This window comes from Ambystoma mexicanum, chromosome 6q (genome assembly GCF_040938575.1).
Source record: "Ambystoma mexicanum isolate Mex_15411 chromosome 6q, UKY_AmexF1_1, whole genome shotgun sequence".
Taxonomy (NCBI): domain Eukaryota; kingdom Metazoa; phylum Chordata; class Amphibia; order Caudata; family Ambystomatidae; genus Ambystoma; species Ambystoma mexicanum.
Window position 1 is genome coordinate 62998969 of NC_090937.1, and position 24344 is coordinate 63023312.

At 43.1% G+C, this 24344-nt stretch overlaps 1 protein-coding gene across 1 annotated transcript in view; it reads right to left on the bottom strand.

The window, feature by feature from the left end:
• FBXO10 (F-box protein 10) overlaps positions 1–24344 on the bottom strand; it is a 794278-nt gene that overhangs the window by 558261 nt on the left and 211673 nt on the right. The window contains exon 3 of the mRNA XM_069630484.1: positions 20383–21237. Within this exon, the coding sequence (XP_069486585.1) occupies positions 20383–21237 (855 nt within the window). The remainder of the gene's footprint in view (positions 1–20382; positions 21238–24344) is intronic.

The following is a 24344-nucleotide window of genomic DNA, read 5'->3' on the forward strand; positions in this document are numbered from 1 at the left end:
CGAAAAACACCAACACACTTTCCAACAGATCAAGGACTCCCCGTCAAGCACCACCGGAATGACATTTTTTCGACTCAAACCGTGCACCAAACTGTTGGTTGATGCTAGCCCGGTAGGATTAGGGGCTGTGTTGACACAAATCGATCATAGGGCACCGTATTCCCGGTCGCTTTTGCCAGTCGGTAACAGAAGCACATGTATGCCACATGATAACTTGCGCCAGTCCACTTGATAACTTGTGCCCGTCTGAAGGCGATGACGCTACAGGAAATCGCAGAAGATACCGAAGCAGATGTCTGGCTCCAGCGCACAAAACACACCATACTGTCTGGGGACTTGAAACACTTTTTATCAACAGTAGCCCATTGCACTGCGCAGGGGCATTGCTAGGGGGGGCTAAGGGAGCTATAGCCCCTGATCTTTTGGTTGTAGCCCCGGATGGAGTCTCAGGAGCTACAGCCAAAAAACTAGCTAGCCCCTAGTCCCAACAGTTCTGACATCAGCATAGCCACAGGTCTTTTCCAGACCTAGCAACTCCCCTGGCACTGCGACAGCACAAGAGAAACTACAGGCCTTGTTCGGCATCAGACATGGACTGACCGTGTTGGAAGAAGGGGTCGTACTAAATGGACACTGCATCATCCTGCCAGAGGTGCTAAAAACGAGGACCCTGCGGCTAGCACACGAGGGACACCAGGGCATCATAAAAACTCAAGTATATCTCAAGTCCAAAAATACAGAGTAGAATAGTGGAAATATTTGAGACCTGTGCAGCGTGCCAATCATCAAGGAGACACTTGGCGCCAGAAACCATTGCAAATGCGCCGAGAAGCAACACAAGGTGGGAATCAGTCAGTGTACATTTCTGAACCATCGCCGGAGAAGGATACCCATTTGTCCTAATAGACAAATTCAACGGGTTCCCGGAAGTTGAACACATTAAATCGCCAGACGCCCCATTTGTCATAACTGCCCTGGGAAAAGTGTTTACCATACATTACCAGCTGTGAATTACGATAGTTCCTAAAAATCTTCTGCATAAGCCGCCAGAAGATTAACCCCATGTTGGCCGCAAGAAAACAGATGCTGAAAGGTTCATGAGGTAACTAAAGAAGACCAAAAGGATTGCAAAGCACCAACAACAACCGTGGCATCCAGCCATGGATCGATTCCTCAGGTCACACAGGCAGACACCCCACACATCCACAAGAGTCAGCCCAGCCGCACTGATTTTTGGGCTACCTATTCAAGCTGAACTGCCGTTACACCCAAACTGTGTAGCCCCTGAATCCAACGCACCACTCATCGAAGAGACACGAGAGAGACAGAATGAAAAGGAGAGCCACGCTCGTCAAGCACAGCACCGAGTACTCCAGGCTGGCAACAGTGTGCTAGTCAAGCACCAGACACCTCCAAAGAAAATAACCCTGTCCTACGAGTCAGGCCCCTGGACAGTGCTCAACTCCAACCACAGCATGGTAACGGACACCAGAGGGAAGGATGTGGCAACACAAAACATCTCCCATTTCCATAAAGGTACCTTCGATGCTCTGGAAAGTGCAACTCACACACGTGCCACAGGAAGCAGAGACACTAAAATCTGCCAGAGGAACACCACAAGGAAAGTGACAACATACCCTTGCAGAATAAGGTGCTGCCTCCACCTCACCTCGACGATGAAACAAAAGAAGGCTGAGAAGGAGAACACGAGAGAAGAATCAACACCCGGTATGGATTACGGGAAAGAAATCGACTATCATCCCGACTGCAGGTGTATGTCCTACATGGGGTATACCACTGAAAGTCCAAGGACGCCAGAACCCGTCCAACCCAAGAAAGACTTATGGACACCCCCAAGTGAGTTGATAGACTTTATTCAAAAGATCAAAGTTTGGGAGGAATGTGGTGTTTTTACATACCCAGAGTCACATGAGTGATGGGGGGCCCACCTCATGTGATGGGGGGAAAGGGTGATAGGAAACAAAGATGTGGCAATGACCGGAAATGGGCAGACCCGAGTAACACAGATGTGTGTGGCCGCGTTTCATTAGCGCCTCTTATAGCATGCACACACTGTATATTTAGAATAACCCCGACCTCCCTGTTGACATCCGGAGGCCGGGAAGTGATCATCACAATTATGACAAAATTACATGTTTGCATCAGGAGAAACGAACACCTCCCCCCCTCCCCCCCATGTCACAAAACCTAAGCTTTGGCTCGACAAATACCTGCGCTGCACTGGCGTAGCACAAAACATTTACTTACTGGCTTGTGATAAACACTACTGCCGGCTCAAGTTGGGGACTTTCCTCTCCCAAAATGTTAACTGAAGCCCTGCCTATCTTTCTTGGTCTCCTGGAACAACATCCTACCTATCGAAACATAAACACCACCCACCCCCTTCAATAAAGTAACAAATGGCTACCCGGGAAATGCCTAAGCCGCCTCTCCTGTGACTACCCGGCAAAAATAGGCTAGCCCAAGAGATCTGTAACCAACTAGCTCTAGGCAAACATACATGCATGAGGGGAAAAGTAGATTATTTTCGTGCGTGCCAATAATTGTACTTTCCCCAGCAGGAAACTAGCAATAATTATGAGAGACCATCAATAAAAAGCTACAAATTAAATAATTTTAAAACCAAACTACAAGAGCAAAGAAGCAATGATTACCGGTAAAATACAATATCCATTCTCATTTGTAAAGAAGAAACCTTGCAGAATATTGCGTGTAATAAGGGCATTTATTGTACAGTGGTTCTGGGTTAAAAACAAAAAATTACAAAGCATCTCATATTTATTGAACATCTCAGACCGTGAAGCTCCTCGCTGTGCTTGTTCGCCTAGGAGTAGCTGGAGGAAGAAAGAGGCTAACATAATCCCATTTAGTGATTCACCTGCTGATCAATTTTGGACGCAATTATGAAGCACTTTTTGCTCTCCCTGTCTAATTGCTCAATCTGTATTGTTTGCACTCAGTCGCCTGCGCTGTGTGTGCATGCTTCCATTTTGCAACCCATTTTCTGCTCCCATTACGTATACTTCCAACGCAGCCCCTCCGAGCCCTCAACAACTTATTTCACCAACAACGTCCGAATCATTCAAAAAGACATTGTTATCTTACTCCCTCCTATTAAGCAATACCCACATGTCATCACCCAGCCCGTCATGCAGTTGCTTTTCACTGCTGGAAGAGAGAACTAACCCGAAACCCTCCTTCCGTCCTGCGTCTCGCTATACTCCAGAGAACGGTACCCCAAACATAGCTGCTAAATAATGCATGTGTACACTCAACCCATCAATCTCTCCCTGGGTCTGCCACTAGGTCAAAAACGTTCACCCTGTCCACATTCCACTTCTAATGAAAGCGCATTGAAGCCCCAAAGCACTAGGCACCTACAAGGGTCAGCCTTTAAGTATGTAAGGCAGTGGCGGGGCTAGCCAGCGCATATGGAGCATATTGGAATGATGGGATTTGTAGTTTGGTACTTTCATACACCCCAAAATGTTCTAGTGAGTGAAATAAAGCATAGAAATGGCATAATCCTTGCATCCAAGCAATAATAACATCCCAATTGTACATTGTGAACTAGCAAAATCGGAACTGTTATTAACAATCAAAGAGGGTAAAGCTCTTGGTAAAATCAGTTGCAACAATTCCTCAAAACACACACACACACACACACACACACACACACACACACCCACAGCCCCCCTCGCACCCCTCAACCGCACCCACCAAGAAAGTTATGGTGGGTTTAAAAAGGTTTGGGAAAAAAACCTTTCATCTAAAATGTGAAAGTAGGACAGTCACACATTCGTCAATGCCACCTAGTAGCCATTGCTGGAAGTGTACCTCTAGTTATGAGCTACAACAGCAAGTCATTGTGTGTATGCAAATTAGCCCAAATGTAAACCTTTTTCGCCAGGAACTTGTCTTTGTCCAAGAGGGCAGTGCTACTTTATACATAGTTTAATCAACCCAAGACCAACATTAGCAAGGTATGTAGTTGTCCTGACAGCCTTGCAAATGTCTGTCTTGGGTTGATTAAGCTATTTCGGTGCTATGGTTGACCTGGTAGAGACAGCATAGTCGACCAGCATCCTTACAGACATCTCTGCTATGAGGAATATCAGTAACTGTTTATACTGCCACTTTCATGGCAAAGGCAGGGCGAAGTGGAATAGCCCAAGTAATTATAGGTATTGGAAAAGAGACAGGTATTTTTTAGGTTCTCAGGTGGGCTTCCCAGAGTATATACTGTTCTACCACTTGCTGCAACCTCTGCTGGGGCTATACAGTGAAATCGTGGAAGCTCAGTATGAGTAAAGAAAGAAGGCAAGGGAAACCAAGCAAACAGAATAAATAATTAATGATTGCAAACCGCAACATACTGGCAATGTGCTTTCCACCTTGTGGCTCGTCCTCTCCTAGAGATCACTGACTGACCCGATGTGGAAAATAGCCTTGTTATGATTGAACAGCCATCAAGAATCGTATGCATTTCAAACACATACTTTTTAATAAAAGACTTGAGAATTCAAGAGTCAGTAAAACAAACTGTATGGACCTTCATTGTGATCCATGGAACGTCGGCATAGCAAAAGAAAGTGGCAGCTCATCCTCCACGACCCCCTTGTCTCCTTCACTGCCCTTTAAATAATCCTTTACCCTACCCCAAGGTTTCTTACTGGGTCTCCAAACCCAGCAATAACAGTAAACATTGCGCAAAGGAGAAGATTCCTATGAAGGCGTCTCATGGAGAAAATAGAATAAGTTACTCACTGTAGTGACTAATGTAACTCCTAGTCCAGAGTCCCCTTTCCGCCATACTTTGGAACATTTCATCCTTTGGGATGGGACTGAAGCACTTTTTTGCAGTACCAAAACGTCATTTTTTTTTATTTTTCTACAGGCCAGCGCTTGCATGGACGTACGTGTCCCCGCCTTCCTATGCCCTTACCCCACACACCCTTCAGTCCTTTTCCAACTAGCAAGGTCGGTGATTGGCAAAGCAGTGGATAATTCAAGAGGGCATGGCTGGCAGACAAAGCCAGTTCCCTATAAGGAGTAGAATGCATAGCTCACCTTATCCTGGTTGACTAGGAGTCAAAGGAGACATAACCCCTCCCCAGCCCCCCCACCCCACCAAGTTCTAAAAATGAGGGACTATGCAGTGGTTTTGACTGATGTTTGCTCGCCATGAATGATTCATTTGTCATTAAAACCATGGCCAAAAACATCATCCAAACGAAGATGGATTTGTGTATCTCGTTGCTGGCATTCCTCTGCACCTCCCAGACCCAAGTACACTTAAGCATATACCTGCACGTGCGCGCACACTGTTGCATTAGCTCTTTCAGACCGTCGCACATTACGACAGCCCTGTCCATAACGACAAAGAAAAAAAGGAAGCGGGAGAGAACGAGAGATAGAGACACACACACGAAAATGGACCCAAATAGAAATCTGATTTTTCGTTATAGTGTGTAGTGCACAGATTCAATATGGCCTAGTATTGACTTTCAGGCAGTATGTCGCCTGAGCTGAACAATGCAAGCCTCGTAGTCATTGATCTATTCTTGTTACTATGTGTGCTTGCTGCAGCGTGGAAAACATTCAATCAAAATGGGTCCTCACTGGAGTCGGTTTATGCGCTCCTTTTGCAACTAATTTACAGTCTATTGCTCTTCTCCAAGTTGCCAGAGATGAGAACACCTCACTGGTTTTAAAAATGATACACGATACCACTCTGTTGTAGCTACTAGAAGTGTGATGTCATGCACGTGAGTGTTCCATGGTGACACGTCGCGTGGAATACTGGTGGAAGTTGAGTGTATGCACATTCTGAGGGAGACGGTTACTAACTTTGCTGTAGTGGAGAACAGCCTTTTTCTCTGCTCTCCCCCTTTTAACTCTATTTTGGGTTACTTTGGAATCCATATTTGATTGCCATTGAAAGCAAAAACGTCGGTTTGCAATAGGGTGCAGATTTGGCCCCTACTATCACCATCCTTTGACAAACCAGCAAATATATTTGTCACATTCGGATGGACACCTTTCAGCCCATAGAGGATTTTTAGAATCTTGTTAACCTCTCTCTATCTGCATTGTTGGGGCCGACCCACCTATATACTATAGACGCACTTCTTGTGAAGGTGAATACAAGTAATAGAGGGCCAACGTGCCCCAAAGAAATAGGTCCTCCCTGAAATGTCAACAGAATAAAATTAGATGTGGCCCACCCCTCCTTGCCAATTTTGTGGTAGCCAGTAAGAGAAGTCTGAATAGTGTACCTTGTAGATGCAGGGACAGCTTCCTGCTCTCTTTCCCTATCAGATAGGCGGCCCATCACCTCCCTCCTAGGGACAGGCAGCCCTTACAGGGAAAGGGTGTTCTTCTGTCTAGTTTTTTTTTCTCGGTAGCTTACACATCTATTGTATCAAAGAAGCAATATTACAAGAAATGTTCTACCATCCATGTGAGTGTTCCATGGTGACACGTCGTGTGGAATGCTGGTGGAAGTTGAGCGTAGGCATTCTGAGGGAGACGGTTATTGAGTGTCCAAGAGAGTATCAAGACAAGCCTGGGTGGCGGTCCCAGTTTACCTATATTACACCTTATCTAATTGTGTATTACGCACCACTGAAGGAGGCAATAAAGAAGACTGGATTGCAACTTACCTGGTGACGCCAGCCTCTCCTTCAATCTTAACACACTCCTTTAATGGCGTCTCGGTATTCGGATTTAGCAATTTATGACTGGATTTGCAACCAGGAGCAGCTCATGACACCACTGTATCTTTCTCATAGTCCACGCTTAAATCACATAGTCTCTGATGTTTGCGCCATTGGTGTGCTATTGAGCACAAATTCAATATAAAGGCTTGTCTTCTTTAACACAATGACATAACTCGTTACAACACTAATGGATGGTGTTGAAGTGTTGTAGTGCAAGTAGAAAGAAGACACCCAGTGAAAGGTGTGAAAATGGTGATTTATGCACTGGAAAATGTATCTACAATGTACAAACTCCCAAATCTCAGGACTAAGGGCAACTTCTCAGGATCATGGAAAGAGAAAGGCCAAGCACTGATTCAATGCCCTTTATTTCTCCCTTACCGCATATCTGACAAAATTAGCCTTTAAAACCTTGCTATCCAAGTACGTCTCTGATCAAATCCATTTTTTATTTATTTTTTAATTTGATTGGCTGACTTCACCAACCTTTCAAATTCTTCATCACAAACGGATTACATTAATGACATTCTTAATGACATTATTGTATACAAACACATTTAAACAACCAAGTTTTAACGTCATTCATTTGTTAACAAAAAATAACAAACTACACCTTGATAAATATTTGAGGAAAAAACTCAAAACAAACAATTATTATGTGATTCACTCTACACCACATGCGGGAATTTTGGTAGCACTGCATTCAAATATTGTACAAGTGCAATTTTGACTGATGTTCTTCAATTAGACAAAATGCTTTGCCATATTTATCCCTAACCGCCGTATAGCTACAACTAGGTACCAGTGGGTTGTGGAACTAGCGAGATACCACCAATCACCGCACTAACTAAGATATGGACACTGGCAGGTACACTGGCCATGTGGGTGGGGTGGGGAGCATGCAACGCTGTTGACAGAACGGGCAGAAGAGGCAGTGAGATGCTCAAGGGGCCCTGTATACAAAACGAGCACAAACCTCCAGAGGCACATGATGGTCAAGCACCCCATTGAGCGAGATTACGCAAGCACAACTGGTCAACCAGGATATAGATGTCAACTAACCAAGACCACTAACAATTTCCTGCTCCGCATACACCTCTCAAACTCCAAACCAAACACAACCACAAACCTCCAGCACAACAAACCACACAAACTTCACCACACTGCAACAACAAAACAATAAATGCACATAGACCCGCACATCAGTACACGACGACTACCGGCCGCATACACCCCAGGCCCAGCCGACGGACCCACCGGGCTGAGGGTGCCAACAGTACATCACTGCTCTCTTGCACTTTTCCAACCTCCACCCACTAACTCACCCGCCCTCCCTCCCTCCCTCTTTCAGAGCCGCCAGAGCGCCAGGGGACCACTCCTGTGGTGCTAGTGCGCGGTACAAATGAGCTTTAACATTAACATTAACATTTCTTTAGTAGACAAGAAACAACAAATATAAAAAAGATTTTAAAAATATCTTTCTTTCTTTTCATTCAACGTCGGGCATTCTACCACTAAATGCAGCAGAGTTTATTTTTGTGCCAGATTTTTGCAGAACCGACAAACATTTTGATCTTTCGGTATTAGACTTCTTCTTGCTAAAATGTCATTGGTTGGACACAGATTTAATTTTATTCTTAAATATTGCATACAAATAAAGTTTGATGGGGATCTAATTAAATAACCTGCCATGTTACGAAATCGTTTGTGTCCAAACAGAAGAATATGAAAATCTACATATCCTTTACATTTCTTTTTTTTGCAAGTCCAGTCACACTGGTAAAATTTAAGCTTTGCCCTTCCTGGATTAGTTATTAACATATCAATAGAAACATTGGCATCTATTAAAGCATCCAATATGCAATTCCTCCATATCCGTCGGAACCTTTCTGCTTATGTCATTAAATATTGTGCTACTATGCTCAGAATGTTTTTTGCGCATAGACCCATGAGACATTTCCTGTAAAAACAGCACATTTTCCATAGGATCCATTACAAGGCCTCTTTAGCGACCTGGTTTCTCGGTTCACTGCCTGCAAACCTCAGGACTCTCGTATGTGGCATCTGAGCCCCGTTGGAGTAATACTCAAGATAACCTACTGTATACAATGCAACACTGAAATACCACACGTTATGTATTGCACATGGGGAACAGGATTGTTTCCCTCTGTGTAATAATTCATGTCATTATTACGCAGGCCAATGGCACGCATGTTATGAGATTTGGACGGATAACAGACCACTCCAACAGACGCTTCTCCTCCCACTGAGATGCTTGTCTGTCTGTTTGAGGTTCGGGGTCATTTCACAATCCTCCTCCACCTCTCTCCTTCAGGCTCATGCTTCGTCAAGTGCGCCGGGCAATCTCTGGAGGGTTCCGACCCCCTCCTTTGTCATCCTTGCAGTCCTCCCGTTAATTTGTGGCCCCTATTTTATTTTTATTTTTGCCCATTATATGGCTCTAAAGAGCCATCTATAAACCAACACCATTACCCTGGATTACAGCTACGAGGGAGATGGAAGATGAGGGACACAAAGCTTGAAGTTGCTCTTTGGAAATGTGCACCCATTCACTGACCTTGGCCATGCTAATCCATATGGCCATTCCCACAGATTACAGCACACTGAAAATCTATCCTCCTGGAAAACTCTTTGAGTTGGCACTATCAAGCATTAGCATCAATCTTTGTGCTCGAAATGCCTGCCAGTGTTATTTCAAGGCATAGCTACTGATCTAATACAATTGCCTTAAATAAATGTGCCCGCAGGCACTTGATTTATAAGCAGTGTGTCCCTCACTGAAGTCCTCCTAAAAGAAAGCATTAGCAAAGCCAACCATTTTGGCTGGTGTACAGGGACTAGATTGGCATTTGCCAGGCACTGCTGTTATATGCCCAGGTACTCGCACAATTTTTAAGCTGCCAACATTAGCATTATGGCAGTGCATGGCAAATGCATCCCACGAGTACAGAAACCCAAACCTTTGGCATTTCCAAAGCTTATTTTATGCTTATTGCGGTTTCCCCTCTATGCTTTTCGGGCAGCACAGCTTTCTGATGCACACACTGGGACCCGGGATATAACAGGGAAACATCTGTTTGCCCGGCTTCCACCTTTCTATGAGTGCCCCTTCAAAGAGGATACACCATGATCGCGGGTGTCTTTTGCCCCCCCGCCCCTTGGGGGGCATCCCTACGACAGAGTTTAATACTTCTATTCTTTGGACCACCCTTTCTCTGCTGCTTCTAAATGATCTGTGACAATGCAAAAGTGGTAACATGACTCATGTGCGGCATCAGATCGTGTTTTCAGAGAACTGTATTGTAACTTCTTATTCTGGCAGATTAAATAACTATGAGTTTTACTACACAGACCTCACTTTCTTGGTAATAAAGATGTTGAACAAAATAGATATATAACACTAAATAATAAATCGGATAACCGTGAACATTTGAGGAGTGTTCTGTTGTTGAAGACAGAAGAATAAAATAGGGTCTTCCTATGGAAAAACCCACAAGGAATCTAAAAACACTGCCTGTCTGGAGAAACTTGGGGCCTAGTTCACAGAAGCGTTTTATAATGACACAACCCCATTGGAAAGGTTCTGTGAATCAGGGCCTTAAGATAGTATGATTTCATTTGTATGGTGCAAAACCCAAAATGGTAGCAGGCAGAATTCACTGCGCAGACGACAAACCATAGTTGATGATTAACCATACATTTGGTTAGTAGTTTAAATAACCAGAGGACAGTCCGGCGAAAAGGAATGTTTTCTGGTTTCTCCAAAAAGCTAACAGCAAAGCCAAGGTGCAGAGTTGGATCGGAAGCTTATTCTAAAGGCAAGGTCCAGTCACTGAAAAGCGCAGATCACGTCTCGTGTGATATAGCATGAAGGACTTGAGAGATGGTTCGAAGATTAAGTTGTGCTGAGAGGTTGGTAGAGCTAACTTCTCTGTATAAGGTATTGTGGTGCCAACTGATGAATCTGAAGACCAAACATAGTATCTTAAAAGTGATACAATAACAAACAGGTAGCAGTGCAGATCGGAGTGAACGTTTGGAGATTTTTAAAAAATGTTTATGTTTACATGCATTTATTGGTTATTCGTAGGGCCCCTATGCAACCAATGGTGTTTCAAGGTGCCACAAGACAAGAAAAAGGGGGAATGGGGGGGAACAAGGGAGAAAGATACAATAACGGTCCTACTAGGCCTTGCGACATTCGGATCGTGCAAGTGCAGAACAAGAAGCGCGAGGGAGAGGTGGGAGAAGTGCAGGCTTGTGCAAAAAATGAAGTGGTTAGGTTGAGAATGTTGGGAAACTGTGATTCTAATAAAAGAGTCAATCCTTTCTTCCTCGAACTTGAATATTCGGCAAATTCTCTTTTAACCCTTATGTGAGAGAGTGGGACAGAAGAAGCAATTTGGGAAAACTAGCTATTAAGAAGAAATACAAGGTTTTTTCGTCTCAATGCTTTTTTAGTAAATACACCTTGTTCTTATTTGACTAAGCCTTGCTTTCCGGCCCTAAAAGGATTTATTTTATATTTGTGCTTCAATCTTTTACCTACGTTGGAGTACCAGGGGGCATGGAAGAACATTCTTTATGACATCAGACTTCGACGTCTTTGCTAATTACAGCTTGAAACAAATTGTCATGTTTTGACAATGTGCCCTAGGCTGAGAACCTTTTATGTCAAAGGATATGGGAAATTTGTTAAGCATGTCGAACGAATTGAAACTGATCAATTTTGGAATACATTATTTAGAGCCATATGAATTGTCATCACTGCGGCTGCTTTCTACATCTGGAATGAGGTGTCAAAACATGAAATATTTTCCCAAATTTACTCGGTAGGCCGATTTTGACTTGGTGAGAATGAACTACGTGGAACGGACAAGTGAAAAAGTATTGTCAAGATTTTAAATCTTAACTATTTTTATCTCTTTTTTATATAATATTAATATATGAGTATTTAGATGGGCTTAGATACTTTAGCATATTTTATAAGAATGAATTGCTATTTTAATGTTTGTAATATAATGTTGTAAATGTGCTTAAGGTTTGTTTTATGATAACCAAATGCACAACAAAGTAATACAAAAAAATAATATTGCCTTTGGAGCAGACGAGAGGACAGTTTGTCAGAGGGTGCATCTGATGCCTGCCGCTTCCGCTCAGCCACTCTTCATTTGCATTTCAGAGAGGCCAGATCATAATCATACCAAGTCTTACGTTTGGAGACAGGCTTCATTTGGATTCTCATGACAGCGGCAATGATATCCAGGGTATTGGTGACAGACAGGTGAAGATTAGCGAGGGCAGAGTCAGTTTGGGCCTCAGTGACAGGAGTGGTGGGGGAATGAAGGTGACAGCAAAGGCAGCAACTGACACTCGCTTCATCGGTAGAATGACGGAGAAGGGGACGGGTAGAGTCGTTAGAGGCTTAGTAGCGGGACCCAAGAGATCCAGATGGGAAGATAGGAGGAAGTGGGGAGACCCGGAGAGAGGAGTACCAAGAGGGTTGGCGATAGGAATGCCTGAGGAGATGAGAGTATCAAGGGTATATCCGGCAGAGTGATTCAGACCGGAGTGGTGAATGGTGAGGGAGAGAACGTCGCAGAGGCTGCAAAACAGTCTAGAGGCCTCTGAAGAGTCAGGTGAATGTTGAAATCACCAAGTAGGAGATGCTTGAAGGAAGAGGCAAGAAGGGAAGAGGTGAGGTCAGACCACAAGGCCTTCTGGGGCACAGGGCCTCAATACCTTCAACTCTCTCTTCCTAAATATCTTCCTTCTCGAGCTCTTCGCTCATCTGCCTCCAACTCCCTCAGGGTCAGTCGCTTCTCAAAGCAACGAGTTGGTGGTAGATCTTTCTTCAGCTGGGGCCTCCCTCTGGAACAGCCTCTCTGCCTCCATTAAACTGGAGGAGAACCATCTCCGGTTTCGGAAGCACCTCAAAACCTTTCTCTTTGCGTCTGCTTTTTCTCCTCCACTCCCCTCCTGACCACCTGGCTGTAACCGGAACTGCACTGGTTACCTGGACACCCTCTGATCTCGGGCCCAGGTCCCTCCCCCACCAGTCACACACACCTGCACTACCTGCCTGGCAACCCCCGCACTTGGGGACTGTCTCTGTATCCCTACAGTCCCCCCTACCCACACTTGACACCTGATGCCCGCACTTACCCTTGCACTTGCCACTTGCTGGCCGTTACTTTTACGTATTGTTATTATCTATTCCCATGTACTGCACTGTCCCTTCCCCATCCCTTGCACTTGTGCGATCTGAATGATACCTGGCCTAGTAGGATCTTTGTCTGTCCTCCATTTGTTCCCCCTCCCTTGCCTCATCGCGCCTTGAAACACTTGTGTACAGGCGCGTTATTAAATCCCATATCAAATCACTCAGAGGAAGAGGGTGGCCGGACTAGGGGCTCCTGTAGATGGTGGCAAGAGTCACAGAGAGGGTTGGAGAGATGCCAAGCCTGCAAACAAGGCACTCAAAGGAGGAGCAAGACTGTGTGGGAATGATAGTGGCAGGGATCCAGTCAGGGAAGATCACGGCCACTCTGCATTCAGACCGATTAGGCAGGAGCTTGGAGAGGATCTTGAAACCCTCAGGCAGGAGTGTGTCAAAAGCAGTGACGGAGCGGTCAGTGAACTATGTCTCAGTAAGGGCAAGAAAATCAAGGTCAAAGTCTTCGAGGAGGAGACCGATGTCAGAAGCGTGTTTGATGGCAGAGCGAGAATTGAGGGTTGCAAGGTGGACCTGGCTACCACCTTTGAAGGACCTCCGAGGAGGGTACAAGGAAGTGGTATGCCCATCAGAGGTGGAGAAGGGGTGGGGGGGCTGACTGCCTGAAGAGTGTCGGGAGGAGGGAGGAAGTTGAAGAGAAACAGCAGCTGCCAGTCAATAAGTAGAAGGATGGGCTGAGAGCCCTGGCCCATAACAGTACCATTGAGATAGACATTAATGATGCACCTAGAGGCTGAGAAACCCACCAAGAATACTTTCAATCTGGTGCCTCCATTAATGGGAGAAGAAGAGAAAAGAGAGAGGACAGAGACCATATGTGGAGTCCATAGGTCTAGGGAGGGAACGACAAAGAGGATGTCGGTGACAGTATGCCTGAGGAAGCGTTGACAAAGGTGTCAGCGATGGGCAGGCCTGGCTTAGAGACCAGATTATTTTTGAAATTTTTCTTTACAGCATTGAGAGGGAGGTATGATAGGTGATAGAGTAACAGCTAGGTGAGATAGAGAGCACCATGAATGGAGGGAGAGAGCAGAGAGATGGAAGGCAAGAGGAGGGAGAGTGCAGAGAGCTGCACAAACACGAAATAACACACTAGGTGGCCTAGTAGCAGACAGATGATGTAAGAAAGAGGCAGACAGCGTCTATTTCTGTACTATTCCGGGCAGCACGGTCAGTCAGGCCCTCCTTCCACCGGAGCAGATGACACACATGTAACGCAGAAGGCGAGGTACTAAAGTCACTGATGCCTTTGGATAAGCAGACACCCTCTAGTGAAGGCCTCAGGAGGAGACAGATCACTTGGACATTGAAGATCACTGCATACAGAATGTTAACAAACATTGATGGTGTAGTGCCCAAAAAGCTCAAGGGAGTGGGGAATATGCCAGGAGAAACAGGTGGGGCTGGCAGCCAAATGGGAGCAGGCTAGGACGAGAACGGGTCAAGGTGAAACACTCAATCCATTAAGCATAGCAGGACTGATCATGAACTGTGGTCCGTGGAGAAAAACCACAAGCAGAGCAAGAAGAAAGCGGAGCACAGGAAGGGCCAGAAGAGGAGGGTACAGGTGTGAGCATGGGAGGGGACAAAACAGTCCAGGGTGGAACAATCAAATGATGAACAAAAAACTAAAGAAAATCCCTAGATTAGAAACTAGTGTAATAGCCACATTCTGAACAAGTTAACGTCCTTGCAAAAGAGGATTGCAGAGACTTGTGTATAATGCATTTGTTTAATCCAACCGAGAATTAACCAATACACCAACTGCTTTGGTATATTTTGAATGGTGAAGGTAAGGAAGGGTCCGTCTCAGCAATGGAAGGCTGAAAAAAATAGATTTGACAACCACATTTATTTGTGCCGTCAGCCTCAAATAAGGCTCCCGTATGGTAGTCAGAAGACCAAATAGAAGGAGATTTAGGTTGATAGGAGGGATCATTTAGTATGTGTTTGGGACTCAGGAGCATGATTTTGGTCTTTGTAGGATTCAATTGATTATTGTTGTTGGCGAACCTTAATTTAACCTCTGCCAAACATCACTGGATCTGTTCAAACTTGTCCTGGGAACTGGGGTACCTTTAAACATGAGTTGGGTATCATTGGCATAAGAATGAAAATAAATGTAACATTTGCAAATAAGGTGCAGTAGAGCATATACATTAAAAAGGAGAGGTGACGGATGAACACTGTGGGGGACCACAGGTGACTTGAGAGGGAGTTGAAATATAATGACTTGTCTTCTCGATTTGAGTTCTTCCAGAAAGGAAGCTCCATACCCACTCCAGGTCTTGCCCGAAATTCAGACTGTCAGCACGCTGAGACAGAAGAACAGAGTGCTCCACTGTTTCGAATGTGGTGGACAAATCCAGCATGACCAACAAACAGTATAGTCCTGGTCAGAATGTTGAAGATCATCATAAACAGAGACAATAGCGGTTTCCTTTTCATGTTGAGGTCAAAAGCAGGACTGAAATTGATCCAGAATCTAAATGCCCTGAACAAATCCATAAGTTATAACTGTGCCACGTTTTCAAGGATCTTGGCCATCCAAGGAAGGCCGACAATGGGTTGATAATTGCTCAGTTCCAAGGATCAAGAGAAGTTTCATTGATCAAGGGCATAATCATGGTAGCCTTAATAACCAGGGCAACAACCCCTTGAATAAAAGATAGATTGCCAATGTGTGTGATATGTTGAGTCAAGGCTATAGAGTGGGCTTTAGCCACATAGGTTGATAACACATCAATAATTGAGCAGGTGGGTTTGAGCTCAATCTAAAGGGAGGAAGCTAATATATGCAAGATCCCTGTAAAGGTAAATGAACAGTTAGGTACAGATGGTAGTAGACATTGCGAGGAGGCAGATGAAGTCTTGGTGGTTTGAAGACTTGAGTAGATATTATGCATTTGTTCCATAAAGAAAGTGTAAAACAGATTTGGCAAACTCACAGAAGATTGTCGTGCTTGAAGAAGACAGGGAGGGTTGATGAACTTATTGACTACTGAAAATAACTTGTCAGGCTTATTGATGGCCAAGATAACTTGATCTTGAAGAAAAGCTGACATGGCCTTAAAGATGAGGTTTTTTTATGGACTAAGGGCATTGCATCCTTTTTGAAGGCAGGAATTATCTTGTTTTCCTCCAGAGTTTTACTATCTGGTGATATGATTGTTTGAGAGTTTTCAGCTCAGAGTACCACCAAGGTTTGGGAAGATTCATTTGTTTGTTAAAATGAGCAGGCGAAAGAGGAGCACAGAGGTCAATTGCTTGTTTAAAGGAGAATTGTCATAAGTCAAATAACTGATAGGTGGATATAGCATTATCACAATTGGATAGATGCGAAAATAATACATCTGAGCCCACCTGTGATAGTGCATGTCCTAACCATTGCAAACCACGTAAAATAGAATGTCTATTAGTGGTGTGGAATGCATTTTTAGTTAAAAAAATTCTGGCATGGGGATCACTCCAGGAAATAGGGATGGTGGTGGAAAGAGTAAGGTCTAAGTTTATGGAGAAGACCACATTGAATCAATGACCATACTTGTGGAAGCTACATGAGGAATGAGATTTGATGGAAGGACTGGCTAGTAATTCTAATAGTCTAACATGAGTCACCAGAGTATGGGCAATCCAGCCAGCATTCTAAATCGCACAGTGTAATTTCATTCACAGGGGGGATCGTAGAAAGAAATTTGTCAAAATCAGTCACGAAATTGCAGGTGGAGCCAGCAGGTCAGTATATGACTCGGGTCTTTGCCAATTCCGAGGGAGACATTTTAACCATACAAGAGGAAATGTTGGCACATTGATAATTTTATATGGCTTTGAACTTCAAAACAGAATTCTTGAAAATAATAACCTTTGTTACAATGGTTTATTACAGTGGCCCACTTGTTAGCGAAGCCCTCAGGAACAAACAGATTAAGGATCCTGTGGCAGTCCTAAGTAAACCAAGTTCCTGAATAAGAAAATGTGGTAACATACCACTCTCTAGTTGAATTAATGAATCCATTCGCACAATATATAATGAGTCATTTATTAATGACCACAACTGAATGTTTCTGTACAATATAATCAGATTGTTGTTGTTTTATGTGGGGTAAAATATAACTCATGAATGTCAGAAATAAAGAGGCCAGGCCAGTATCTAAGAGTGAAGCTGTATGGTGTCATCCATTGGAAAATGCAGGCCAGCCCAAAACACTTATTTTTCTGACTTAAAGCCAAGTGACATGGAAAGAAATGTGCCCATTTAAATTCTACTAAAACGGACAAAGGCGCTAGTGGAGAAAGACACTTAACAAATGAACCAACCTGTTGGAAAGGCCTACTTGGAGCATTGGGATACTCATGTTATTTCAACTCTTATATTGAAGAAAGACATTACCCAGGGACAGATTTAAAAACTGCTGCAGTACACATCGGATGAAAAAAAACTGTTGCGCATTTGGAAGCTAAAAAGGAGGAACGATACCTCACATGCAATTCTGAAATTAAGTGAAGGACAGAGTGCATTCATCAGGAAGAGAGAGACATTAATTCCATCATATAAAATGACAGCATGAACAAAGAAGAGTCTATTTCATTTGGCGTAGATTTGAATACCGCTTCCTTATGTAACTAGGGCCTATCAGTGTGGAGAAAGTGAACTTATTTCTGTTCATACAGTATGTGAAGAAAAATTATATTTATGAACATCAGGGCTAAATGTAATCTGTAATGCAACATGTTAAACATACAGTGCCAATGGAAATGTTATTCCTTTAGGACCCTGCCTGCAGGCTGCTGTTTTTCTCCACTGAGCTGCTGGGTATCTGGCATTGTGACCCCGACCTTTAGGGGCTGGGTTCACAAAGGCAAGTTCACTAAAAATATAAAGAAATACAAAGCTAGAGACTTAATTTGTGGTGAATTGCTGATACGGAAACCAAAAGAAACGACTTTTAAGGTCATGTTTCAAATAAAAAGTGCATTTAGTTCTGAACAAAGATGCCTTGAAATCTGAACTCCAGACCTGTTGGGGCTGGGCCCACCAAGAAGAATGTCTGGTTGTCAATTAGTTGCTGATAACATGTCCTGCAGAAGTGACCTTAAGGTCAAGCTTCCCATAGACTGTACATTAAGCACTGAGCAAGGCTTTGAAGTCAAAGGAGGGAAAGGTTAGGTAAACCAGATGGCTGGTCACATGGCTTAAGAGAAATGAAACTTACTAACACATAAGATATTGCCATTGATTAAACATTGAATATAGTTTTTCCCCAAATAAGATGACATCATGTGTCCTATATAGGGTTCAAATTAAACAGAAGAAAAAGCTCATTGGGACCCTGTAAAAACAAAATGTTTGTGATTTGCATAAGTCGAGTGGAAAATGATGATTCTGCCATTTTCATACACATGAGGAATGGGAAAGTTGGCACAGGGGTAGGTCATGAAAATAAGGTTTACATTGGAAATGGTCCCATTTGTAGCTATTTTCAGCACAGCAGAAAACCACTAAAAACGGTACCTCCACTCAGGAAGGGTGTTTCGAAATAAAATGAGTTTGCTCTGATTCGCAGTAAAATATAGAACCCAGATATATGGATCATCATGGGGTTATTTGAAAGACCTAGGGAGTTACTATATTATGAGTTTTTTCAGAAGAAAAGATTTAGAAACTCTGCCAAAGCCATCAATTGTGTGGGGAGCCACCTGCCTTTGTCCCTTTCCATTAGTGGGTAAAAGGGGGGGGGGCTGAAACTGGATAGGCCCTTTGCACAATTTATTAAACTCACTAAAATGCATTTCCCCATAGAAAACCACTCCTCTGTTGAAATTGCATTGTGTTGGGGACTGCCTGCCATAATTGTTTCCATTCAATTCTGGGAAGGGGGGACCCTGTGTAGACGCTTAGCACATTTGATTAAAGTAAATCAATTAATTCCCATATAGAAAACCATGGGATGAGTGTTAGAATTTGAAACTAACAAAAGCTCATGCCCAGTGTGTTAGAGCCAGCATAGCCCATAAAGACTTGGTTGACTGTTCTGAAATCCTTGACTTCCACATAGAAAGGTTGAGGGGGGCCCATAATAGCAAAAAGAAGTAATCCACAAAACACCACCTTTCAAGTCATTGTGGAGTGTGAAAAACGAAATTCCTCATACATTTAAAATCGGAGTCAAAGAGTATTCCATCTCATCTTTATGTGTGTTGCAAAACGAAATTCCCCATTCATTTAAAATCAGAATTACAAAGTATTGCATCTCATCTGTAGGTGTGTACAAAACTAAATTTCCCTTTTGCTCCCCATTTTTCTCTTACCCAAAGTTATCAAGTCCTGCCTTTTATTTTCATGTGTGTTGAAAAACGATTTTCATGCGAGTTACTTTTTCTCAACCTTGCCTCTTAATTAAAAGCTGAAAAACTATGTCCCCATTGTATTCCTTTCCTTAATATTGCATTTCTAGTAACAAGCACAAAATGATTTTTCCCATTGAATTCCCTTCTCAAACAGCGCCTTTTTAAAATCAGCAGCTCAAGCGATTTTCCATTGTGCTTTCACTGCCTGCACCTTGCCTTTCAATCAAATGGGTCAGATTTAATTGAGGCCTAGAGAGAAAAGTATTGGTTAAATTGAAATTAAATCAGTGCAAGTTAGAATCGAAGGTTTAAAAATTTCACCTGTGTTGTTTTTTTATAAAACAAAGTTATTGTTTTGATATTGGCTGTTGCCACAGCATTGGTGGCTGATGTTAGTCTGTTCGTCTAACCATAAATAAATATTACTATCCACCGGCCTGGTTCCTAGTCAATTGGTGACACAGGGTATTTGTTGGGGTTGGGTGAGAGACGGGTTGGAGGCCTCACCAAATTGAACCTCAAATAAAAATGCTTTACTGTGTGCCACCTTGCTTAGGGGGAAAGGAACTCTCAGAGTTGAGTATGACCGCATAATAAACCGCAACATTTATATTCTTGATTTATTATAAAAATTGAAACCCAGGTTAAGTAATATATGTAAAGGACAACCACTTTGCATCCGCAAAATGTCTGGATTGACACAACAGAAAATACTGCCTACTAAATATCAGATAATCCAAAACACACACCATCATTGTCGTGCAAAACATTGTATTGCTAACAAAAAAAATCCTGTCACATCTTTACTTTATATTTCATATGGATCTTCGAGATGTACCTGGTTTAAAAAAGTGGCAAAGCCAGATACTCTCCCAAGTATTTATGGTCTATAAAGGTATTTATTTCGGCGAGCATAGAGTCACCATTCCCTCAGTGATCCACTCCTGCAGAACCCAGGGAGTTATATCACATCACACAATGATATCCTGCCTTGTGACAGAAAAACAATACATATGAAGATATACATTACCGCACCTTGCTATTTTGTATGCATCGAACTGCATATGTCAGGTCCCTGAAGATGCATCCTTCCAACCTGGCGTGTGCCTGAGAGCAGATGAAAACCCCGCCCTTGCCATCCCTAAAAAGGCATCTCCGGACAAGGCAACCTTGAAGTGTGTTGACCAGGGCCTGGGCCTCTTTGTCCCGCTGCATTTCCTGCTGCAAGCTCTTGAGCTCTAGATCGTTCTGGAGGGCAAGGAGGCCGTTGGTTTGGGGCCTGCATTGAATGGTCTTAGCAAGCATGTGGCTCAGTCCATGCGATTGGTAGGATAGCTTGTACACAGACTGGTCATCGTCGTCCTCACTGCCTGTGCTCAGTTCACTGTCACTGTAGTCAGTGTCAATAGTCATGGCCTCCTTCTCTTTGGCAGGACAAAGGTTCCTGTTCACCTCATTGTCTTTTTCACAGTTGTTCCCACTAAGTGGTTGGATTTTAGACACCGGCGGTAAATTACTGGGATCTCCATGGACAACTATCTCACATGTTCTCATATGACTGGCTGGCGGACATACTAGTCCATCTTGGTTGGGGTGGCTACAAAATAAAGGTTCTTGTGCATTCGATACAACAGGTCTTGATTTGGCTAAAGCTGCCAGGTGTTTGCATGCCCAGTTTTTGTCCGAGGTTGGCAACCCCTCCACTGTCACAGAGGCATTTTCGCTCCCAATAAACTCACAGTTTTCAAGTACACAAAGGGCCACACTGTGGATATTGATGCTGGACAAATTAAAGGTGCAGAACTTCACCTGGCACGTCCCCGGTGCGTGGATTTGTAGCTGTGCATTCTCAAAGTTGCAGTTATCAAATTGGACATGACCGGATGATGTCTGTGAAAATTAATGACAAGATGTAAGGAAAATAACAGATTATGGAGGGGAATACATGTGGTTACATATGCAATTCTCTTGCAAAGTATAAATGACAATTTATTTTAAATTTCTTTTTTTCTAGCTTTCCAGATGCCCATCACTTTAAGGCTTTTATTACAACCAATTAGGACAATATAACACCGAAATATATTTTAAAAATGGACAAAAGTAACCCCTGCATCCATCCCAGTCTCCTCATGTGAGCAACTGCAAACTGTAAAGAAGGAACAGGAGAATAAAATTCACAGTCATCCTGACTGCTCCCATTACACAAGCGCTTAAAGTAATATCAAACCATTATGAGGACACGTCCGTTACATTTGAAGCATACATTGTGCCTCCTCGGCCTCCATTGTGTCATGATGAGGACTGTCCGGTTAGGTTTGTTCCAGGGATTGTTGTAGTTATGCACCACCACAATACGGTAACCAATAACAAAGCAGGTATATCCTCATCCACTAACCTGTATACGCGTTGCAATGCAGCATGTTGAAGTCACACCACAGTTAAGTGATTCGTCGCAAGAGTGTGCCACCTGCATGAATTTCCATTGTTGTTTCCCAGAATGTGTTACCTCTTGACCTAACACACAGTGTTCTGGTGCTCATCCACACATTGCCGATTATCATGACTTGTCTGTTCAAGTAAACATCTCAGAACACTACTTTACTTTTCTTTTAAATAGTTTTGTGACTTTTGTCATTGCATAAAGCAGTTTTGTGGAAATATGTAATATTTTCAATTGTTAACTACTGAATTAACTTGTTCTCCATTTGGCTTTCTTAGTAAATATCTTAAACGTCACAGTTGGTTCAAAGTGAATCAATCGATCGACACATAGCGAGTTCATAAGTACATTAATTAGAAGATAAAGGACTGGGCAATAGGCTCTCAACAAAAAACTTGCTACACAATTGGAAAGACTACGGAAATAAAAGCAGATTTGTACATAGGAAATGTGTACCTTGAACAACTACACATCAGGAAACCACAACTGGAGGCTAATCTTACACTAGGCTCCGGACAATTTTGTGAGAGACCAGCGCCATCCTGTCATCTGTGCTCATTAATTGCATGTGCATGAAAAGTTAGGCTCTATTTGTGGGAGCTGCTGGTTTTTAGTAAAATTTTGGGAAGGACACCAGGTTAAAGGGAGCAGAGGAGAGCCAGAGGAGCACCAAAGTTACCATTTCGAGGGAACTGGAGGGTTACAATCATTGTCTGACTCTGATAATTGAACTCTGAACCCCTGACACCCACACTGGATACATTAGTTTAGGAAACCCATGGGAGTGGCATGCCACTCCCAAATTCCCAAATTCAAACGGTAACATATTTAGGAGAGAAGTATTCTCTCTCCCATTCAACGTGTATACCCAACAGAGGAAGATTTCTGTACATGTGCACCTATCAACCAATGTGTTACTTTGTCGTTTTCTGCCTTGAACAAATTAACAGTATACAATAAGAAAAATAATGCATTGCAATTTCATAGTACAGGTCATAGTTTGTTCTTACTAGAATTGTTAATTTACAGTGTACAAAACTACTAATGAGAGGTAAAGTCTTGATTTAACTGAAGACTTTGTGAGAAGTGTTATGCAGTTAATCCCTTCAGTTGGTGATCGCAGAAAAGATCAAAACAAAAGGGAAATACAACATATATTGCCAGTGCTCATAAACGGTCATCAGGTTTCTTAACCAATAGTCCTCTTTCTTCATTTCCTCAAACATCAGAACTTCAACATCAGGAACTTACAATAGGCTTACTACGGCTTCATTATCCGTAAACTTGAAAGCAACTTGCTGGCCTCAAGTTCAACACCTTTCGCTTCATTTGCTCTCTATTAGTACCAGACGCCACCTCATTACAGAAGAAAGTGTAATCCAATTAAATCATAAAATTATATTATCGAACAGTGTGCAAAAAAACACATCATAGACCGCCTTCATTTTTAAAACATGAGATAAAACAGGGTTTCCGTAACCTATTTATGTCATGTAAAGCAAGTGGGATAATACTGACCTGTGCTTTAACAAAAAAAGATCCTATATTCAGATATGGTAAATCTTCTACATTCTGTGGCAAGGGGAGAATGATATACACTAACAAAACCCTTAGTTACCAGAGTGATAGTATTGCCATTGGGTTTGTGGTAACATTTCACAACCAATTCTGCTACTTCAATATGTTGAGCCTGGTTCCTACCTGATCCTCCCTCTTTTTTGGCAACTCTTAATCGCCTTGGCTTAAAAAACACTGCAGTTGGCTGGATTACTGACCCCCCGCACTGCTCCCAGTGGCCGTATCCCAAGTATCAATCTTGGAAGCACTCCCATTCACCTTTTACACCTCCTTGAGCAAGCCAATTTCTTTCTTTGGCTTCAACTATCACCTCTTTGATGACCATTATGTGCTCATCTCTGAAAATATTACCAACTGCCTGACTTCCACCTACCACTGGATGACATTACGCTGCTGCAAGCTTAGTTATTCAAAGTCATCTTTGTTCCTGCCTCCAATGCTAACCACACTCTTCCTTCTCCCATTTTCTTTGTCCCAAATTTCCAACCCGGCCCTTCACCCATGGCTTGCAACATTGGATTCAGTCGGATAGCAATCTGAAATTCTTCCAGTTCATCAGAGCCACTGCATTCAGATTCGACATCCTTAACATCAGTAAAATACAACAACACTTCACTCAGCACCCTAAAATAAATGCTTATCTGTATTCTATTGCTCAACAAACCAGAATACTGCACAAGCACACTCATCAGTCGTTCCCTCTTCATCCTTCACATACCCCCCTCAGCAAAGTTCTCTACATGCAACACAACCACTGTTCAATCTACCTAGATAATCACCCACCGCTACCCAGACACGCTGGCTGGATTGCTCTCCCCTAAAACTCCTCCACCTCAACTTTAAATCCATCAGCGATCTTGACCCCCAATAACTTGCCAAATACATCTCTATTCACACACAAGAAATCTCTGGTCATTGTCCCTCTGCATGCTATGCATGCCTCGCCTCCTCCCACTTTCAATACTTTTCTTTACTAGGC